The 21,192-nt window shown below is 40.9% G+C and overlaps 1 protein-coding gene across 6 annotated transcripts in view; it reads right to left on the bottom strand.

Annotated features, from left to right (window-relative positions):
* Window positions 1-2,506: 2,506 nt before the first annotated feature.
* Window positions 2,507-21,192, bottom strand: part of LOC120933076 (STAM binding protein) — a 30,737-nt gene continuing 12,051 nt past the window's right edge. For 5 of the 6 annotated variants that reach the window (XM_040346068.1, XM_040346069.1, XM_040346070.1 and 2 more), the window contains exons 2-10: window positions 18,822-19,043; window positions 15,947-16,022; window positions 15,774-15,869; window positions 15,355-15,691; window positions 13,543-13,667; window positions 9,662-9,799; window positions 7,206-7,318; window positions 5,198-5,297; window positions 2,507-2,991 (exon numbers count right to left, since the gene is read on the bottom strand). In XM_040346068.1, the coding sequence (XP_040202002.1) occupies window positions 2,935-2,991; window positions 5,198-5,297; window positions 7,206-7,318; window positions 9,662-9,799; window positions 13,543-13,667; window positions 15,355-15,691; window positions 15,774-15,869; window positions 15,947-16,022; window positions 18,822-19,024 (1,245 nt within the window). In that variant the 5' untranslated portion in view covers window positions 19,025-19,043 and the 3' untranslated portion in view covers window positions 2,507-2,934. Of the gene's footprint in view, window positions 2,992-5,197; window positions 5,298-7,205; window positions 7,319-9,661; window positions 9,800-13,542; window positions 13,668-15,354; window positions 15,694-15,773; window positions 15,870-15,946; window positions 16,023-18,821; window positions 19,044-21,192 lie in introns of those variants that run through there. The other variant, XM_040346072.1, reaches the window with a different exon arrangement.

Here is a 21,192-nt window from a genome sequence, read left to right as displayed (position 1 = left end):
TATTACATTTTTTGCATCAATTTTTTACTAATGCATTTGTGATATATGTAAGCACCATCACGTGCACCTATAGGAGTGTAGGTTCATTTTGTATCACTATTTACAATTATTATTTATCATTGATGGCATTCATATAAGCAATTTATGTCACAGGAGAGCACATATTTACTTTATTTCATATATAACTTCATTAGGAAGGCGCCAGCACCTACTAACTTTTCTTTTCCATTTCATATCCCACCTTGAAAAAAGTGAAATTCAGTGCCAAACAATAAATACAAAAACTTAAAATTACAAAGAGCTGCTCCTCATATACAATACCGATTGCAATAGTTGAAAAGATAGGTAGAGGGCGCTAGACCACAAGTGATAAAACTAGTAGATTGCCTATAGCCGTGATTATATATATATATATATATATATATATATATATATATATATATATATATATATATATATATATATATATATATATATATATATATATATATATATATATATAATAAAGTGAACAAATACAAATTATTATATTCAATAATGCCTCTGTGTCATAAGTAGCCTCTATGACATAAAGTCCCAATATAAAGTGGATAATAAGTAGGTAATTGAATCTTCTTATTTGCTGTGATCTTGCTTAAGTTAAAATAAAGTGCCACCACCACACTTGAATCTTCTTTACTCACAAAATGTGCTGAAGAAAATGGATGCGCTTACCAGAACGAGTTGACTACTTTAGTGAAAAAGATATAGTCAAAAGAGCTTGAGCAGGATTGTGCCTGCACACATGTTGACAGGGAAATTGATGTATAACCTCGTCCCCAGGCGTTCCAAATAAGGATATGTGGAAAAACCAGGGAAAAGCCAATAGCGTAATATTGTTTTTATTAAAACACTTAAAAAACAAAGGAAAAGCCAAATGGCCTCTTACTGTATAAGTGCCTACCCGGCACTGGGGCTGCAGACGTTTCACCGCCAATGTGCGGTATGAATTTTGGGTCGTCAGGGTTTGGCGCCACCGCCGTAGCACAACCACGAGTTCCCGGCTGCTAGCTCCACAGTTCGGAGAGCACGTCTTGTGACCAGGTACCTTTGTGGGATAAATATGTAGGGGCAGCCACCTCAGAAATTTCTTTTCACAACACACATTGGTATATGTACTAGGATTTTTCTTGCAGCATATATTTTTTGAAAATTTTCCATTGCGCGGATTTATTTTTCATCTTCACATATCAGAGACCGGTATTGTGGTGATATTGAAGCTTACCGAGATTGCCATACATTAGCAGGTTCCACCATTATTGTGGTATTGATTAGTAAGTTAGCGCTGCACTTTGTTTTTTCTCATGCCGACATTTACTTGTGTCATGCACTGATGTAAAGCAGCATGTCCCGTCTTTCTGTGGTGCTCACGTACACTACACAAGCACTGATTACTATTAGAAAGATCTCAAAGCTGCATGAGGAGGAGTATTTCCAATAGCATTATCCTATAGGTGGTGGTGCACGGGTGTTTATTGGTCCTTCCCTCCTTCTACACAAGATTTCCAATTACTGTACTTGCATTGTATAATTATTCATTCACTGGTTCACCGATCCAACATTGGCTGGACACTCTTTATGGATTTTTTTATGATCTACCTATGGTGTACTTATGTACATTTTTCACATTTTTTTCAATAATCTAATTTTTATAATTGGAGCATGTTTATATGAGATTGTTGCATATCGATTTATGAGGGTTTCCATTTAATCCATGCTCGATCCACATTATTTCACATTTATTTAATCATTTGCGCAGCTCCTCCTCATTTTTGCTCCTATTTGAATGTGTGGTCTCACATTTTGAGCTGCTGCATATTGGTATTATTCACGTGTTTAGGTAGCGCAGTATATTCTATCTTTATATATTGTGTTTAGGGTGTGTACTAATGGCGATTTTTTTGTCAATCCCGGAATCTTGCTTTAAATATTCTCCATTAATTTTCATAATGGAAATATGTGAAACTAAAATCCTAACTGGTACAGGAAACCTTGGTGTGTTTCCTGCCAGGCAGATGACAAAACTGTCCCCAACTTTGTCATTTAGTCTCTACCACACCACATCCACCAGTGCAAGTTACACGGCAATAATAAAATACACCGAGAGCATTGAAAATATTTAATGCTGCTAGAAAATAAATGTTATACAGTATTATAATTTTTTTTTTTATCAACAGAGATATATTCTTGTATATTTTTTTTAGGAAAGGGATCAAATAAATTAAAGTATTTACAAATTTTACTATTACTAAAATAACATCTCAGAGTCGCATGACGATAGCTTGAAATCAAAACTCTTGCTGAAAAGTCAAATGAAGCCAGGGTATAAAAAATGTTTGTACAATTCAGTGGGATCGTCAACAGCCCCAAAATTACTATGAAAAAGGAACTCGTTGCAAACTGTAGCACAAAAATGAGTTATATGCCGTCATATATTTTCAACAAGGAAAATAAAAAAACCGCAAGCAAGCGTCTTAGGCCTCATTTAATAACTCAAGGAACAATATACAGAAAGCAGCTCCCCACAGCAACCAACCAGAAACAAGCTTCCAATGATTTGTATAAATTTAGGTTGTCGGAAGATGCATTCTGCATACCACTGATCTTTGTACCCGATTATTAAAAAGGCCTATTCGTAATGCAAGCTGGTTTCATAGTTACTGTGCAGCCCAGAACGTGGGGTAAAGCCATTTGTATTTTATGATGTTGGGAGAGCATTCCAGGAAGCAGAAGCTAGTTCTAAATGGCCACAATCTCCATAGTGCAGACAAATGCATGGTCCCTTCTAGTACACTTCATCCCTTCAAATAGCTCTTTACAGAGTTTAATGGCAATCTGGCAATTTATGAGTTACTGTGTGAAAAGGAGTGTTATTTGGCATACACTTTGCAGGATTTATCGCAGGTCCACGACAACGACATCCGTGTCAACGATTGTAGTGTGGCTGGTGGCCTGTAAGGAGAGACAAATAATATGGTTGGGAAAATTGTTAAAGCCAAACTCTGGGCACATATAAAAAGACAAATTATTGGAGCTGTGTAATCATTCATACATCATTACATGTATTTTTCAATGCAAACAGTGCCTAAAATGCAACCTAGTATCAGCCTCCTGCAGTCTCTGCACAGCAAAGCTGGAGTGTGAGGGGGGGGGGGGGGGGGGGGAGAGGCAGAGGCAGAACAAGGAGCCAATTAGTTATGTGCTTACAAGAAGAATACGAATAAGAAGGGAAAGCAGAGTGACAGAGTGGTGAGCTCATCATGGTGCGGCTTGTATAATGTATGGCCAGCCTAAGCGTGCACTCTGCATGGTGGATGAGCTGTCAAAAATCTCTATCTCCTCGCAATTCTTTATTTTTAAAAGAGCTTTACTCTGCTTTAAATATATGTGGCAGACAACAAATACACCAGAAAGTAGGTCATATGACCCCACATATAAAATTCTCTATAGTAAAGTGCTGCAGAAGATGTCATTAGTGCTTTATGTACAAATACAGATAATACAAATAAACGCAGCAATAATATGAATTGCATTTGAGATGCTTTAAAAGCCCAATTAAAACGAGCTGTCACTCAGCAGTAGGGCTGCAATGGATCACAGGTGATCTGTGATCCGAACGGGTCACGGATCACAGGTGATCTGTGATCCGAACGGGTCACCCCCTTCGGATCGGCACACACTGTGATCCGCGGATTGCCACAGCTCCGGAGCTAGGCCGAAGCCGCGGCCTTTCCCAACGTTATGGCCGTGGCTTCGGCCTACCTTCGGAGCCGTGACCATAACGTTAGGAAAGGCCGTGGCTTCCGTCTAGCTCCGGAGCCACGGCAATAACATTAGGAAAGGCCGCAGCTTCGGCCTAGCTCCGGAGCCGCGGCCATCTTGGTACACCCGGCAGCGGCCCTCCTCCTCTGTTTACACCCACAGAGGAGGAGGAGCCCGCACTCGTGGCCGTGGGACACACCGCTGGAAGTGACTCTGTACTACCTGAGGGGAGGGGGGGCTGTCTTGCCTGAAGGGTATGTGGATATTACAGGGGGGGGGGGGGGGGGGATGTGGATATTACAGTGGGGGGGATGTGGATATTACAGTGGGGGGGGGGGGGGGAGATGTGGATATTACAGTGGGGGAGAATTTCTTTTCTTTTTTTTTTTGCCGATCTGAAAAATGATCCGATCCGTGACTCCTGATCCGAGTAACGATCCGAACCGTGAGTTTTTTGATCCGTTGCACCCCTACTCAGCAGGGGACATATCAAACCTCCACAGAGAGACCACTGCTTCCACGCTGGCAGGGGACAGTCTTTTAAATTCAGATTGTGGCTGCTTTCCAAAAAATGAACTGTAATGCCGCGTACACACGATCAGATTTCAGTCTTGCCTACACACTATCAGACTAAATTCCGACCGTCCAAAACACGGTGACCTAAAACACTACGATGAGTCGGAAAAATGAAGTTCAATGTTTCCGAGCATGTGTGAACTTTTCTCCGATGGAGCTCCACACAGACAAATTGGAATTTCCCATCGGTTTCTTTTATAATCGGAAAAATTTAAAAACATCTATTTTTTTTACACTGATGGAAAAAACCTCAGATTCTTTCATCGGAAAAAACAAATCGAGTGTACACGGCATAAGACTTTACACTTTGTTTTGATTCCTCTGGAAAGTATTAAGAAAATGTAAGCTAAATTTTCAGTTGGGCTGTATTCATAAATGCAATACTAGGTTTTCATTTTGGCTTGTTTGGAGAAATTAAAACAAAGCACAAACTAATCTCAAACTCGCCCAAATTGGTTTCAAAAGCCTGAATAGACACCTCCTCCCTATCTAGCCTTGGGGCTAAACAACTAAATTACAGTCATGGCAGGGAAGAATTTCCAGTAATAAATAACTGATCAGATTTCTGCAAGCTGTCACCCACGTAATGGTTTTAGTTAAATTGGTCATCAGTTAATCTTTGCTACTGTCATGAAAACACCTTTTGGGAAAAGTAAAAATAACCAGATGCTCAATTAGAATAGTGTCACCTAGTGGACAGATTGCAGATTGTACTCTGATCCAAGACCATAAAATAATTGCATTCACATGAATTGGAATTCTATCTCAACAGACATGAGCAGTGGTCTGTTGCTGCATCATTTAATCAGAAAACACTTACACAAAATAGGGGAGGGTCTCTACAGTGTGGATGGAATCCTTTCTGTCGACATTCACCAACCTCCTTCATGCCATAGTCTGTCAGTCTAAAAATGCCCGTTCTAGAAAAAAATAAACATGAATTAGCATCTTTATATAAACAGTTGTGCAATGGCAGAATGCATGGATCAATGACAGTGTGGAAGAAAACACAATAAAAGGTGTTGTGTTGGCAAAATATAAAAGGTCTCTTAGGAGCCAAGAGGTCCAACATCACATTCATGACTAAGTAAATCACAGTTCTTTTATGCTCTTGGTCTCTTGTATGTTGTAATGTTGCTCACAGTGATATTCTGGGATTATACATAATATTGACAAACTCAATGACAGGAAAGGTGAAGCCTGCAGAAAAACCCTGTAGTATAAGGCTCCTTTCACACGGAGCGGCCGTTCAGGTCCGCCAACAAAACTGACAGGCGGACCTGAGCGGCCGCTCCATACATCTCTATGGAGCGTCGGATGTCAGTGGAGACATGTCCGCTGACATCCGATCTGCTAAAATCAGACGGATGGCGATGCGTTGCCATCTGTCCATGGTGGATCGGGTGAGAGCTGATGAAAACGAACATAGGAGACAGCGGCGCTGGATAAGCCCCTCCCCGCTCAGTGAGCAGAGAGGGACCTGTCATCCGCCAGCTCAGCAGAGAGATCTCCCACTGAGCTGGCAGACCACTGAAAGAATAAAATGGCGGTCGTAATGTTAACCCAATTTTTTTTGTATAATGCCAAAGATGTTACACCGAGTAAACATGTCATGCTCATGGAATGGCGACAAACGACGGTATTTAAAAATCTCCACAGGCGACGCTTTGAACCTTCCTTACAGGTTACTCATTTAGAGTTACAGAGAAGGTCTTGCACTAGAATTATTTCTCTCACTCAAACGATCGCGGCAATACCTCATGTTTGGTTTGAACACCGTTTACAAATGCAGGTGCGACTTACATATGCGTTAGCAGGGGTTATTTTATATTGTTACACTGTCCCTTTATTTATTTTGACTTAAAAATAAATAAAAAATTCAAAATCCTGTCAATCTTCCCGAGGACTGGAAGAGACGTCGGAGGTCGCTGCTGTCCCCCAAGGGCATAGAGCCATCTTGCCCTCACTTGGCTTCCTGCCTAGCCATCGGCCGCATCGGATAGGTTCCAAGCTTACCGACAGCTCCAGTAAGCTCAGAATTAACTGTGAAGTGGCGGAGAAAGATACCATGGTTATGGCAGATAGCCATTTTTGTTCAACTCCAGTTAAACCTTTTTTGTTGTAGTTCAGAAATAAGAAGATTAGATCCGTAATGGCGGCAAACAGTAACTTATAGCGAGACTGCAATACTGTGGCGGACATTTACATTTTTGGGGGGGGGGGGATCAGTGACACCAAGAGTGATCAGTGTACTAATGACACTGGCTGGTACCGAGTACCTGCCGATCGAGTAAGCCGCCAGTAGCACGCATCCCTACCCGGAAGAGTCACAGGTGCTGTCCTGTAGCAGTAAAACTGCTATAGGGCAGTCCAGAAGAGGTTAAAGGGGCATAATGTTCTTACAAGCCTTGGATTTAGGCACTGGTGTGGGAGCACTGAGTTTTTGTTTTGTTTTTTACCTGGAGTTTTCCACATTATCATGCTGAGCTTTATATGAAGAATACCTCACCTAGTATTGAAGGGGGAGTTCTTTTGTTTTTATGGACATCTTATGATAGACACACACTGGACTGTAATTAGTTTTGTTTTTATTTCGTTTTATGAGCGCTCCACTTTAATTTGGTTTAATATATTATAAACCTTTAACCAAGAGCACAACATAAAGTTAATGGTCACAGCTTTCCTTGTAAATATATTCTTGTCACCTACACCAATTACCAGCCTCCATTATAGATTATCCCCCCAAGATGCTGCTTTACGCTTTATATCCTACATTTGCCTTGTTATAGGAAAGTAAAAGAAAATCCTAATTTAATAGTTGTACTCACTCATTAAATTTTGGGGAGGAGACAATGGCGATAGACTCTGGAAGCATCATCTGATAGGAACAGTGAGTGTGCAGGTCCACGCTGGAGAGGAAGGCAGTCTGAGTTGGGTGGGTCTATGGGAAAAAAAATATATTTTAAATTGTTAAAATGGACTAGTCAGGCAGATTTAGCAGGCATATTTAAGTTCCAAAGCCTGTACAAAAAAAACATTTTGTACATCTCTGCAATACATGCACATTGCTCACTGTTTAACCCCTTTAAAGCTGAACTCCAGGTAAAGATAATAACTTTTCTTAAAGGCTGAAGGTTATTTACCTTCATGCATTCTCGATCCAGCAATGTGCACGAGACCAGAGGCTCTCCCAATTCTCTCCCTACTGATTGGCTGAGATGCAGCAGCAGGAGTGAGGCAGGAATGGGGCTGAGTCACGCTCTGTGTCTCTTATGGACGCCGTCACGGACTTGGGTCTGCAGGAGAACCATTGCCCAGAGAACTCTGTTTTAATGTGTTATTAAAGCGGAGGTTCACCCTAAATATAAAAGTTTAGCATATCCAGAAGATCTATTTATGTAGATAGCGAAATGTTATCTAAAAGTTTTTAAAACATTGAAATACCGTTAATCTCTTGTTCTATGCTGCCACTTCCTGGTCTCGCGGGAGTGGGCGTGTTTCGCTTTGTGAGTGCCCGAGTGTTTGCTGGGAGTCTTTCGCTATGTCTCCTGGGAGAACAGCGTCATGCTTTCCAGGAGACAAGTAACGCCGTAAGACGAAATCTCGCGGGATTTTACTCGTCACGTGACTCAAGAAGCAGGTCACATGACGAGGGCGGATCTCAGCATTCACCGATTCCCGGAAGTATTTGCTTGTGGGCTTCACGCTGCCCACAAGCAAAATGGAAAATTCCTGCAGACATTTTCATAAATCCATATTTGATGCCGATTATGAATGCGGAGGAGTAGCAACCTTAAACATGTGAGTACAAGCTTGCCAACATTAAAAGAGTTCACAGTAAAAAAAAAAAAAAAAGACGGACTGCAGAACCCCCGCTTTAAGTCATCCAGACAGAGCTGGTCACGAATTGCTTTTGGCTTCTTATGCATAATGTATTCCCATGGAGGAGCCAGACTGTCTGAGGTGGTCATTGTTATGATAATAGAATTAGCCCTACTGTCTAAGGTGACCATTGTCTCTGAAAATTGGAGTAGCCCTTAGCTGATGTTTTTTTGTATAAATTCAGTGTGTTTCTCAAATAAACTGTTATTTCTAGTTCACTCCAAAACTGTAGCTAGTTCTTGGGGTAACTTAGCCAGATCCACTGGTCTCGTGTCCCAGAGTTTAGGAAGTGATATACTAAACGGAAAAACTTTTTTGCAAGCTTTTGTCTTTTCCTTATTTAATCGTTAGAAGTGTTTCATAAGTGTATTGTGTTTTTTGTACTTTTTCAATCATTGTACTGAATGTATGGATTGTTTATAATGAAATAAATGTTTTTTTTTTTTTTAATCACGCTTGTAATTGGTTATATCTATGCTATGCAGATGTTTAAAACAGTTGAGAATGTCAGACTAGTAGTAGTGAAGTCAACTGGGTGTTTAATGTATAAACAACCACTCACTAACAAAGCCAACTATCACACTTTACAAAGCTAAGACATCAGGATATGCATTTTTAATTTTCCACCATTTTTTAGCCAAGTCCAATGAGATTTAAATATTTCACGTTACGTGGCTGAAATAAAGATCCTCATCTGTGTTAAAGCTTTGTAAATCAAGCCCATGGTATTTTAAAGCATTTGTATAGTAACCTGTAAGGCAAAAAGAGATAATGAGCTAGTATGCACCGCATTCTAGCTCATTATGAAATACTTACCCAAGAACGAGGCGTCGGTCACTCACCTGGTCCACGCGGAGGTACCCGACATGTTGCCTTGGCAGGTCTTCCGGTTATTGCGGCTCCCACACTGAGTGGCTGGAAGCCGCAATGTCGTCACTCCCACGCGCGCGCGCACGGGAGACTTCTTTCCGACAAGGTCCCGCATCTGCCAGGCCTTTAGCCGAGAATCCCCTGTGCGCATGCTCATTGTAAGGGGAAAATCTCCTAAACCGTAAAGGTTTTAGGAGATATATATTTTTTTACCTACAGGTAAGCCTTATTTTAGGCTTACCTGTAGGTAAATGTGTAAACAATCCTATACTATAATGAACTATACAACCACTGTAATGTAAAATTGCTCTGTTAAAGATAAAGAAATCTAAAAGAATAATTATGTGTCGTTTCTCCCCCTTACATTTTTTATTTCAAATTTCATCCACTTTGGTGCGATATGGGCAGGAGACAAGTAGCAAGCAAGCGATTCAGTTCATGGCCTGTAGGTCGGTACTGAAGATGTCCATCAGACTATGAGCTACAAAAACAGAGGAGCGTAGAAGCAGAGAGCTTTTGTATGGTGACTTACATGTATCCATCCCAGTGTTATAAGCCCATGCTGGTCCTGAATCAAGAACAGGTCTTCCTCGTTCTCAGTGTTGCAATAATCGGGACCACCACACTGCTTAGGCACAATGACGTGAGTGATGGTAAATTCATTCTGCATCTAGAAAAAAAAAAAAATAAGGGGGCCAGGTTAAGAAAATTTATGAAAATGATTGGGGCAGATTTATACAAAACGTTGGGAAGCATTGCAAAATGAAAAAAAAATGTAATAAAAAAAAACAATTATAATTTTTCATATATATATATATATATATATATATATATATATATATATATATATATATATATATATATATATATATATATATATATATATATATATATATATATATATATAACTCTTTCTAAACTGTGTGGAAAGCAGGAAAGCTAAAAAATAGTTTGGCTGCATCGCCCAACAGCACCACTGAGACAGAACTTGTTGCAGACACTCTTAATTAATTCAGCCTTTTAGAATAACTGCACTTTTGCTCTAGTATATCCAGAGATATTTAGTAACTTTAAAATTATTCTTATTGTTTCAATTTTTTTTTTTTTTTTTATTATTATTTCCATCATTTCCAAACTTAACATTAGTCATATTGCAATAATATGGAACTGCACATTTTACTGGGAGCAAGAACTTATGTGAATGGTTCATTGTTTTCTATAAAATACTTAGGCATTACATAAAAATAAATACAGTAAAACATTGATTTGCGAGCATAATTCGTTCCAGAAACATGCTTGTAATCCAAAGCACTTGTATATCAAAGCATTTTTTTACAGGGTATAAAAAGAGAAGAGAGGAACCTCCAAGTGTAGCAATAACTTGCTAAATGTTGTACCTTCATTAAATGTAACCATATTGCTACACTTAGAGGCTCTTCTCTTTTTTATACTCAGTTGTGACATGACGCTACTCTTATATCAAGACATCACTTGTATATCAAGGCAAAATTTTAAAATGTTGCTGGTCTTGCAAAACGCTCTCAAACCAAGGTTTTACTGTATTAGAATTGTTGGTTAAGCCTTTTCTGGGAGTACATTACAAAACAGAGGACTTTGATAATGATGACTACTTGGGTTATGTTGCCACCTTTGAGTAAATAGAGGCAGGCCAAAAAAAAATAAAGTTAGGTACAAATCCCTGACCAGGCAGAACCCCTTCCAGCTCAGTCAAGCCTCGGGTAGCAAGCAAAGAGGAATATACACTATTGGATTTACTAAAGCTGGAGAGTGCAGAAATCAGGCTCACTTCTGCATTGAAACCAGCTTCCAAGTTACTCTGCCAAAGCTTAAAGTTATACTAAAGTCTCAAAAAAATAAAAAAAATATATATATATAAAAAACACACACACACACACACACACACACACACACACACACACACACACACTATACTTACCTGCTCTGTGCAGTGGATTTGCACAGAGCAATCCAGATCCTCCTCTTCTTGTGTCCCCCGCAGGTGCTCCTGACCCCTCCTCCTACCGAGTGCCCCCACAGCATGCAGTTTAACTGTGAGCTGAAGCTCCCTTTGTCCATTCAGACACAGAGCCGAAACCTGGTCCTGTCCCCTTTCTCTTCTCATTGGCTCACCGAATTTGATTGACAGTAGCGGGAGCCAATGGTGCTGCCCCGCTGTCTCAGCCAATGAGGAGAGGAGTCCCGGACAGCAGAGTCTCTCCTGCAACATCGCTGGAGCTAGATGAGGCTCATGCAAGTATTAAAGGGGCTGCTGCACACAGAAGGTGTAGAAGGTTAGAAGTGGATTGGTTTCTATGCAGAAGTGAGCCTGGTTTTGCACTCTCCAGCTTTAGTAAATAAATCCCTGTCTCTCCTCTAATGTACTCAGAGAAAATGATTTTACAGGTAAACCAAAAATTCTAATTTCTAAATCGTACATCACAGGACACAGACGATTTAGATATTCATAACAACTTGGGATGTCCCAAAACACTAAATGGCAGGTGTGGGCATAGCGGCAACAAGGCCAACATGCACAAACCCAAAAAATGGAACAGAAGGCACCACCTCCACTACAAACCCACCTGCAAAACCTTTCACCCAAAACTGGCATCCACAAAGGTGTTAACATCTACTCAGTAAGGTTTCTTGCAGGAAAGCATAGCGACTTGGAGAACTGTGAGCCAAGGTATAAGCCACCAAAAAGACCACTCCAGACTAGAGAAAAGCGAAAATGCATCACAAGTCTGGGATGAAACTTACAAGCTTTAGACCAAGTGAAAAAACCCTTCCACGTATGAAGGTACACCTTCCTGGACAGCTGTGCCTTCAAAGCCATCAACCGCAAAGGGAAAAAATGTATGTATGTATGTATGTGATTATATATATATATATATATATATATATAATATAAAAATCAGGCCCTGTGACAGCAAATCTGGATGATCTAGAAGAGCCTGCAGTTCATCCGCCATGAGATGAACCATGAGCATACCACATTCTTCTTGGCAAAGTGGGTGCTATCAGAATAGCCAGAATGCCTTCTTTTTTTATCCTGCACAACAGTCCAGGAAAAAGCTCAAGTGTGGGCAAGGCATAAATCAGAGAAAACGAATCCTAAAGAGGCACTGGGGCATTTATCACAGCACTGAAATGAACAAGGACATTTTTGGCAGCCACAGTAAGAACCCTAGAGAGCGGATCACGCAGTCCGTATATAGCTGCAGAAAATTGCTCCCTTGACACAAAAGGAAGTGGAGGATTGTGCCCCTGAAACATTGAGAAAAGGGCAGGAATTCAGAACCAATCTGAACCTTAGGAAAGCCCTTGCAAGGAGAACTTTGTAGGTGGTCCTCCCTAATCAGTAGAATAGGGGGAGAAGGGTGAGCACCTACACCAACCCCATCACCCTTTCCCTCAGCTCTCTGACTTCACAAATCAATGGCTTGTTGAGGTTTAAACAGGCCTATGAATCCCAGAGGGAAGCAGCCACCCAGCTGAGAGTCGGCCAAAAAACATATGTGGCTGTCCCCAATAGAAAAGTTCCAATACTTGCTGTGCCTGGATGAAGTGGCATTTCTGCTGTGCAGGGCTGTAGGCAGACAATTTGTGTGCTGGATAGCCCAGTATGCCCACGCTGAGTAGCTCAGATACTGCAAAACACATGTACTATGCCTAGAGACTCATAGAATAGAACCTGTACAGATGTCATGCTGGACTGCCCTCTGCTTTATGTAGCCCCGGTGTAAACTGACCAAAAAACACTTTAAAAAGGGGGAACTCTCACATTGCTCCACCGTAACACATAGGCACCCACCAATAGCTGCAGAGCCAGCAAGCCCAATCTTCACCCATCATAGCGAGCACATCCCCCAGGGTCTTCTAGGACTTGACACCTTCTCAAGGGTGATAACTGTCCTGAACTAATAAGAGCACCCTGCCAGCGACGCCCCTGGGTACATTGTACGCTGGAAAGCAATAATCGCAGGGTTCAGCGCTGACCAGCAGACATTACAGGCCGTTCCCGTTCTTACATGTGGGGTCCGGATACTGTCCTAGCTTGGCCTGCTGATTGTAGCAATACATCCAGACAGAACCCACCTCTGCCCCACCAGGAGTAAAAGGGAATGAAGCCAAGTTATACAGAAGCAAAGTTCATAAAAGATGTTTAGAGACACACCTATCACCGAAAAAACAAAACTGAGGCGTAGCTGAGCTAGGAAGGGTTATGATTGGGTGGGGTATTTCTGCCTTTTTTTGCCAGTATCCAATCATCTGAAGTTGGAAGCATAACCCAAGTAGCCACAAATATCGAAGTTCTTTGTCCTGTGATGTACAATTAAAAAAAAAGGAAGATAATTTAATTGACACAAGAAAATGCCATCACATTCTTACCAGCTTCCCACACAGGATGCCACAGGTCTCCACTGATTTCTGTGTGTTCAGCTCTGCCAGTCTCAGAAACTTCACACATACTTCCCGAGGAATGCCGACACGACGCAGCTTATCTGGGCAAACAGCTGCAAAAAATTTAAGAACCTCAAATTTACAACATCAAAAGGTCTTGTACAGCAGAACTGAGCGAGAAGCAGCACAAGGGGAAAATAAATTGGTGCTTGTGCTGCAGTACAAGAATACAAAAAGGAGGAGAGAGCAGAAATGTATCCATGTGCTGCTTCTCCTTTCACTGTCCAGTCACTGGATGGGGAGCCTCAAGCATTAATGCATGGTGTATTATGCTGCACCTTCACATGCTTTCTGTTAAGGCAGCCTATAATTTGAATGGGCTGCCCAATGCACCAAAAGAGGGTGCATGCTTTATTTTTTGTAACAGCGCACACAACATGTTACCAAACACAATAGTGTACTGTAAGGCATGCGCATTGGCATAGGCTGCTTGCTTCCTGTAAACCAGCAGCCCTGGGTGTACAGTTGTGTTAAAAGGAAAAAAAAAAAAAAAAAAAAAGAAAAAGATTTGCAAATCTGACCACTAGCCTAAATTTAAGAATAATCCCCTTACTTTCAGGATCCATGATGGAAGCGACACATGCTAGCAAGCTATTCATAAAACATATTTTAAAAGAGCAAACAAAAAAAGCATAAAAAAAAAAAAAAAAAAAAAAAAGAAGGGGTGAAATAAGGTCCAGTGGGCAAAAGGAAAAAATGTCTACTTTGCATTATCTTAAGACCCATTGGGGTTTTTGTTTACTAAAACTGGATAGTGCAAATTCTGGTGCAGCTGTGCATGGTAGCCAATCGGCTTCTAGTTTTTTTTTTTTAAGCTTAACCACTTCCCGACGGCCGTACGACTATTGACGGCCGCAGGGTGGTTCTACTTCTCTGAGGCGACATCAATTGACGTCCGCCCCTTTGCTCGTTCCCCGCGCGCGCTTCCGAGCGTGCAGCGGGGAACTGCTGTGCTGGCCGTGTCCCTTGGACACAGCCAATCACAGATCGCCGTGAACGGCCAATCGGAGTGGCCGTTTCCTAGGCGATCTGTGCGGCCAATGAGAGATGATCTCATATGTTTACATACGAGATCATTTCTCATTGCCGGCTCTCGCAGACAGCGGTGCTGTCAGGGAGAGAGGAGACGGATCTGTGTCTCTTGTACATAGAGACACAGAACGGTCACCCCCCCCAGTCACCCCCCTTCCTCGACACTGTTAGAACACTAATATTAGGGTACACATTTAACCCCTTCCTTACCCCCTAGTGTTAACCCCTTCCCTGCCAGTCACATTTATACAGTAATTAGTGCATATTTATAGCACTGATTGCAGTATAAATGTGAATGGTGCCATAAATGTGAATGGTGCCATAAATGTGTCAAAAGTGTCCGCCATAAAAAAAAAAAAATCGCAGATCGCCGCCATTACTAGTAAAAAAAAAAAAATGATATATATATATATATATATATATATATATATATATATATATATATATATAGATTTTTTTTTTTTTACTAAAAATATGTAGAATACGTATCGGCCTAGACTGAGGATAAAAAAAAAAAAAATCAACCCCATTATGTTACAAAGAAAATAGACATAAAAAAAAAAAAAATCAACCCCATTATGTTACAAAGAAAATAGACATAAACTGGACATTCTAAAAAAAAAAAAAAACAACACCAGTTAGATCTTTCCTCCGTTTTTTTTTTTATACAAGAGTACCACTGTGATATATAAAGTATTTCTTACTTACAGCCTTCATGAAGACTTGCTGGCTTCAGAGTCCTATCTACAACAGGTGGCCCTGGTAGGACAGTGTCATTGGTGGGGAGCTGTGAAACTGCAGGGGGCTCATTAACGCCAGGGATGAGGGGTCCTTCAGACGCCTTTGGGCCAGAGGTGTCCGTTGAGAACTGATGTACGATGCGTAGCCTCTCAGTCTCCAATTCTTTCCTACGTATCATCTCCTCAAAGGCATGGAACTGCTCCTGCTGTTCTTGCTGCTGTTTCATGCGGGCCACCCTCTGCCTCTCAGTTTCTAGCTGCTGCTGTAGAGCCAACCGGCGTGCACACTCCTCTTCCTCACATTTCTAGATGGAGAGCGCCAAACACAGTCAGCAGCCATTCACTTTATTGTGGGAACTATCCAAGAATATGTATTCTGTGACTCACCTTTTTTGCCAAGAACTCTGTATATTCTTTACCGTATCGCTTGTGCAGCTCTTTCTTGAGCTCTTCTGCCTTTGGGAAAGCGACATCTTTTAGTTTCTACAAGAGAAAGGTTACATTAAGTTTACTTTACTAAATGCAGTGAATGAGCAAGGTGTTCAGCCAGATCCACTTGCCTTTAATGTTTCCTTCTTCTCTATAGCATTGACAGTTTTGTAATCTCGATGCTTAGGAAGCCTTTCGATAAACAGCCTATAAAAAAAACAAAAAAACAAAAAAAAAAACACATTTACTGAGCAACCAATGCATAATAAACTGTGCGTACGGCCAAAACTTTACTTTTTTCATTTTAGAAAGACTAGAAAAAGGATGAAATTCTCATCATGCCATTCTTTGCTGCCTGTGTCCCACTAGGGAGGAGATTTCTCTTCACTTCCTGTTCTGTAGACAGGACAGTAAATGGGGAAAACTTCCCTCCAACTATCCTGCTCTGGTGAGAACTAGAACAAATTTTATTTCCACTTATCTTAGTCAATGGTCATCAGAACAAATAAAAAGGGGGAATCTCCACAGCAGTAACTCAGAAAGCAGAACTTTAAACATTTAACAAAGAATCTGACCCCTTTCCAAAAAAAATAATAAAAACACAAATACACACACACACTTTTGACTTTGAGTTCACGCTAGATGCAGTGCAGTGTTTTTTTTCTGCATCAAAAACACATGGAGAGTAGATTATAGGAGTTCGAATGGCATAGTTGACACCAGTGCAGTCAGTTACAGTGCAGGAAAAAATAAATAAAAAATTTGAACATGCTGCATGTTTTCTGCACAGAACTGTACTGAAACTCGGCAAAACACATAAAAGAAAGAAAAAACACACAGGAATGCATTGGAACACATCTAAACTCATCAAAAGAACACTGCAAAGTATCATATGAAGAACAAAATCCAGGAAACATTGAAAAAAAAAAAAAAAAAACCAAGAGCGGGGAAAATGCAATAGAATGCATTGAAAACGCATCAAAAATGCACATGCAGAGATGCATCTGAAGTGAGATTTGTGGTGTGAACTGTAAGCAAAAACATATCCAGAATGCATCCAGAGTGCGTTTTTGTGGCGTAAACGTTCCCATTCTTAGGGTGGAACATATAACATGTTCCAGCAGTTCTCCCCTCAATTCCCCCTCCCTGTGACCGCAAGATGGGGATTTTCTCCCTGCACCCACTGTCACAATTAGAAAAGTCATTCATTCACAGAGTTCTGCAAAGGAATAGGTGACCAAGTACCAACATCCCTGCGTGTTCACATTGTCTCCCCGCAGGGATGTAAGCCCAAGGGAGTGGGAGAGCATGTCGACTAACCCCCCCAGCCAGAACGGCTCGGATGATGGGGGCAAGCTTACTGAGGAGGAAGAGGAATTGAGAAATTCAGACAAAGAAAAACATCTAGAAGGGAAATCGAATGAAAAAGGTAATTGAACCAACAATGCACTAGCTTAAAAAAGGAACCCATTTAAAAAAAAAAAAAAAAAAAGAAACCTTAACAGCCCCTTTAAGTTTCGTACACAATGAGGAACCGGATAACCCATCGTTCAATTTTTCACAAAACTGCATATTATGACGTAGTCGGAATGGTATAGACTTGTGCCAAAATTCTAACCCAACAAAGGCAAACGTAGCTACGTACAAGTGTAGTAGAAGAGGAAGCGTAGGGTTGTTCTATGCCTCTAAGCAGGCACATTCCCCCCCATTTGATTATTTTCGTATGATTACTGTACAAGTTGAATGAAAATCAGATGTTCGGTTTACTTACTTACGAGAAAAAAAAATTCCAGCCTGCACCTACGTTTTTTGACATCTGAAAAGTTGGAATAGGCTGTTGAACGCACAATACTAATGATCAGTTAATCAGCTGATTGTTGAATAAAAATTTTCATCCAATCTTATCATCATGTGTATACGCCTTTAAAAACACCACTTTCGGGCAAACCAATGTAAAGCATGGTAGCAGATTAACCACCCCTCCCTCTGCCCTGCATGAAAATTAAGTAATAAAAAGTGTAATACAGGGACCAGAGGTGGTCTAGTTGCATACCATAGTCCACCAGAAAATGGGAAAAACGGGGAGTGCACACCACAAAAAAAAAAAAATAGTATTTGCTCTTTAATACCATAAAAAAATATATATAGTAAAGCTATTAAATGGCTAAAACATTGAAACTTTTTTTTTAATCCAAAAGAGTTTTTTTAGTATTGAAATGGGCATGAAATAACACCTTTAGACCCCTTTCACACTGAGGAGTTTTTCAGGTGGTACAGCGATATAAAAATAGCGCTGCTATACCGCCCGAAAAACTCCTGCACTGCATACTCAATGTGAAAGCCTGAGGGCTTTCACACTGAGGCGATGCGCTGGCGGGAGAGAAAAAAATCTCCTGCCAGCAGCATCTTTGGAGCGGTGAGAGGAGCGGCGTGTATACCGCTCCTTCCCATTTAAACAATGTAAAACCGCGGTAATACCACCTGCAATGCGCCTCTGAAGAGGCGCATTGCGGGCGGTATTAACCCTTTATTGGCCGCTAGCGGGGGTTAATACCGCACCGCTAGCGGCCGAATCCAGCGGCAATTCCAACGGTATAGCACCTCCCGCCCCAGTGTGGGGACAAAGACATGCACCTATGTTGTACATATTAAGTTCAAGGAATAGATAGGACAATGGGGGACAACGGGGCTCATTTACTAAAGCTGGAGAGTGCAAAATCAGGCTCACTTCTGCATAGAAACCAATCAGCTTCCAGGTTTTATTGCCAAAGCTTATTTGAACAAGCTGAGGTTAGAAGTGGATTCTGAGTGCACCGGTTTTAAGAAATCTACCCCAATGTCTCTTCAATATAGCATACACAGAGGGAATGTATTATAGAGGACATTTAACATGTTATAAAATTGCTGAAGACAAATGAGAGACCCAATAACAGCCCGTTTGAGGAAAGACGTGCAACATAACACACACTACTTAGACTTTTCTTTTAAGCAGAAAGCTTGACTTACGTGATATATTTGTTGTACAAGATAAAAGCATGTTCTGTATTGCCTTCGCCCGTGTACACATTGGCCATGCGGATCAATTCTACCCCAGATCGGTAGTAGCGCTTCAGTGGAATGTCATCATTCACGTCCACGGATGTCCCCTTCTCTACCAAAGCCCGTAGCCTCTCTTCCGGGGGCAGGCTGGCATCGCTGTGCTCCGGCATGACGGATCAATGGAAGAGCCTGAGAACCAGAAAAACAGATGAGATGACCGAATCATCAGAGTCCCGCCAACAAGTGAAATGGAATTTTCAGTGGTAATTGATTGATTTCTGTAGGTTTGACAGAAAAGAAACAGAGTGCAAGGAATATAAAAAGCGAACAACATGTCTGGAACCATCCCTTCAATAAGATCATGGTAGCTCGTCTTGCTCTAGATCAGAAGAGTTCTTTCTGCAATGTATATTTCTGAAAGGGCATTGCTCACTCTCCATTGGTTCACACCTATGTGTTTTTGTGAGTTTTGCATAAACATACTACAGTCCATTTAACATGGTTTCCTATGGATCAAGTTCACATGTACGTTTTGAGCTGGTGCATTTTTTTTTTTATTTTTTTTTTGTCACCTGTAAGGCAAAAGGCATAATGAGCTAGTATGCACCGCATACTAGCCAATTATGAAATACTTACCTTAGAACGAGGCGTCGTTAACTCATCTGGTCCACACCGAGGTAACTGACATGTTGCCTCGGTGTGTCTTCCGGGTATCGCATCTCCCAGCTCTGTGAGTGGCTGGAGCCACACGGGAGACTTCTTTCCAGCAAGGTCCGGCGTCTGCTGGGCGTTTAGCCGAGAATCCCCTGTGCGCATGCGCCACTGCAATCAGTTACTCATTGCGAGGGGAATATCTCCTAAGCCGTAAATGTTTAGGAGCTATTTTTTTTACCTACAGCTAAGCCTTATTATAGGCTTACCTGTAGGTAAAAGTAAAAAAAAAAAACAAAAAAAAAAAAAAAACAAACACTATACAACCACTTTAAGGGCAAGGGATAGCAGTAATTGTTAAGACTAGAAAGCTAACCCTAACAATTACCACTAACCCTTAAAGCAGTAGTAGAACGAACCAGTGGGACGTCACTTTTTTTTTTTTTTTTTAAGTCAGCAGCTACTAACAGTGTAGCTGCTTACTTTTAATAAGGACACTTACCTGTCCTACTCGCCCGCGCTGATGCCCCCCCCCCCCCCCGATCCCTCGATCGGCGCAGGTCCCGCGCTGCCATTCACACTAAGGGAAACAGGCAATGAAGCCTTACGGCTTCACTGCCCGTTTCCTACTGCGCATGCGCGAGTCTCGCGCCGACTTGTGAATGGGCGGCTGCTCTCTGGGAACACACACAGTTCCCAGAAAGCAGCGCGCCCCATTCACTAGAAGAAGATAGACCGCGGTTACGGAAGAGGCAGATTATGGACTTCCGCATAGCAACAGGTATTTCGGGTGAGTATAAAAAATAAAAAAATAAAATCTATTTTTTTTAGCTAAAAATGTTTTGCTGGGTGGAACTCCACTTTAAATAGTGGATGGATTATTTTTTTTAATTACTATACTGTTTAGTGTCACTTTAAACTGTCCTAACAAAGTTTCTTTTGATACACACAACTCTTTTAAAGATCAACTACATAAAAAAAAAAATGTATGTGTGTGTGTGTGATAGAGATTATATATATATATATATATATATATATATATATATATATATATATATATATATATATATATATATATATATATATATATATATATATATATATATATAGTAAAATCCTATACCATATTATGCCCGTCTTCTATAGTACACCAAGTTACTGCACTCAGCGCACACATGACATGATATGGTTTTCCTTGCATTACATCATTTATGTAAAGTTGCAGGAAGTGACCTTCTCTCTAATTCTCACATGATAACAATGTGTCTATTCAGGGCCAGATCATCAGTGTCTGAGCACACCCATCTATCGGAAAACCTTCTGGGGCCGTATAACAAGTTAGGCCGACAAGGAAACGTGAAGAATAATCCTATAGGAACCATTTCTATTCAAATTTCTAACACGTCAGGACTGAACACAGCAGCCAGAATACACGGCCTCAGATTTCATGGGGCTGTCAGTTGTTTCACCTTACTGCAGGATTAGTTTGCTAAAGCACGGTGTACCATAATATCCTTTATCTTTTTTTCTTAAAGAGGTATTTAACCCAAAACTGTGATATATTGCAGCTTACCAATTATTAAAAGTGATTGTAAAGGTTCCCGTTTTGTTTTTTTGAACAACAAACATATACTTACCTCCACTGTGCAGTGGATAGGCGACGTTTAAAAAATTCTACAGGTTGCAT

Source organism: Rana temporaria, chromosome 3 (genome assembly GCF_905171775.1).
Source record: "Rana temporaria chromosome 3, aRanTem1.1, whole genome shotgun sequence".
Lineage (NCBI taxonomy): Eukaryota > Metazoa > Chordata > Amphibia > Anura > Ranidae > Rana > Rana temporaria.
The sequence above is the reverse complement of the archived record's forward strand: the minus strand, read 5'-3'. Positions and strand labels throughout refer to the sequence as shown.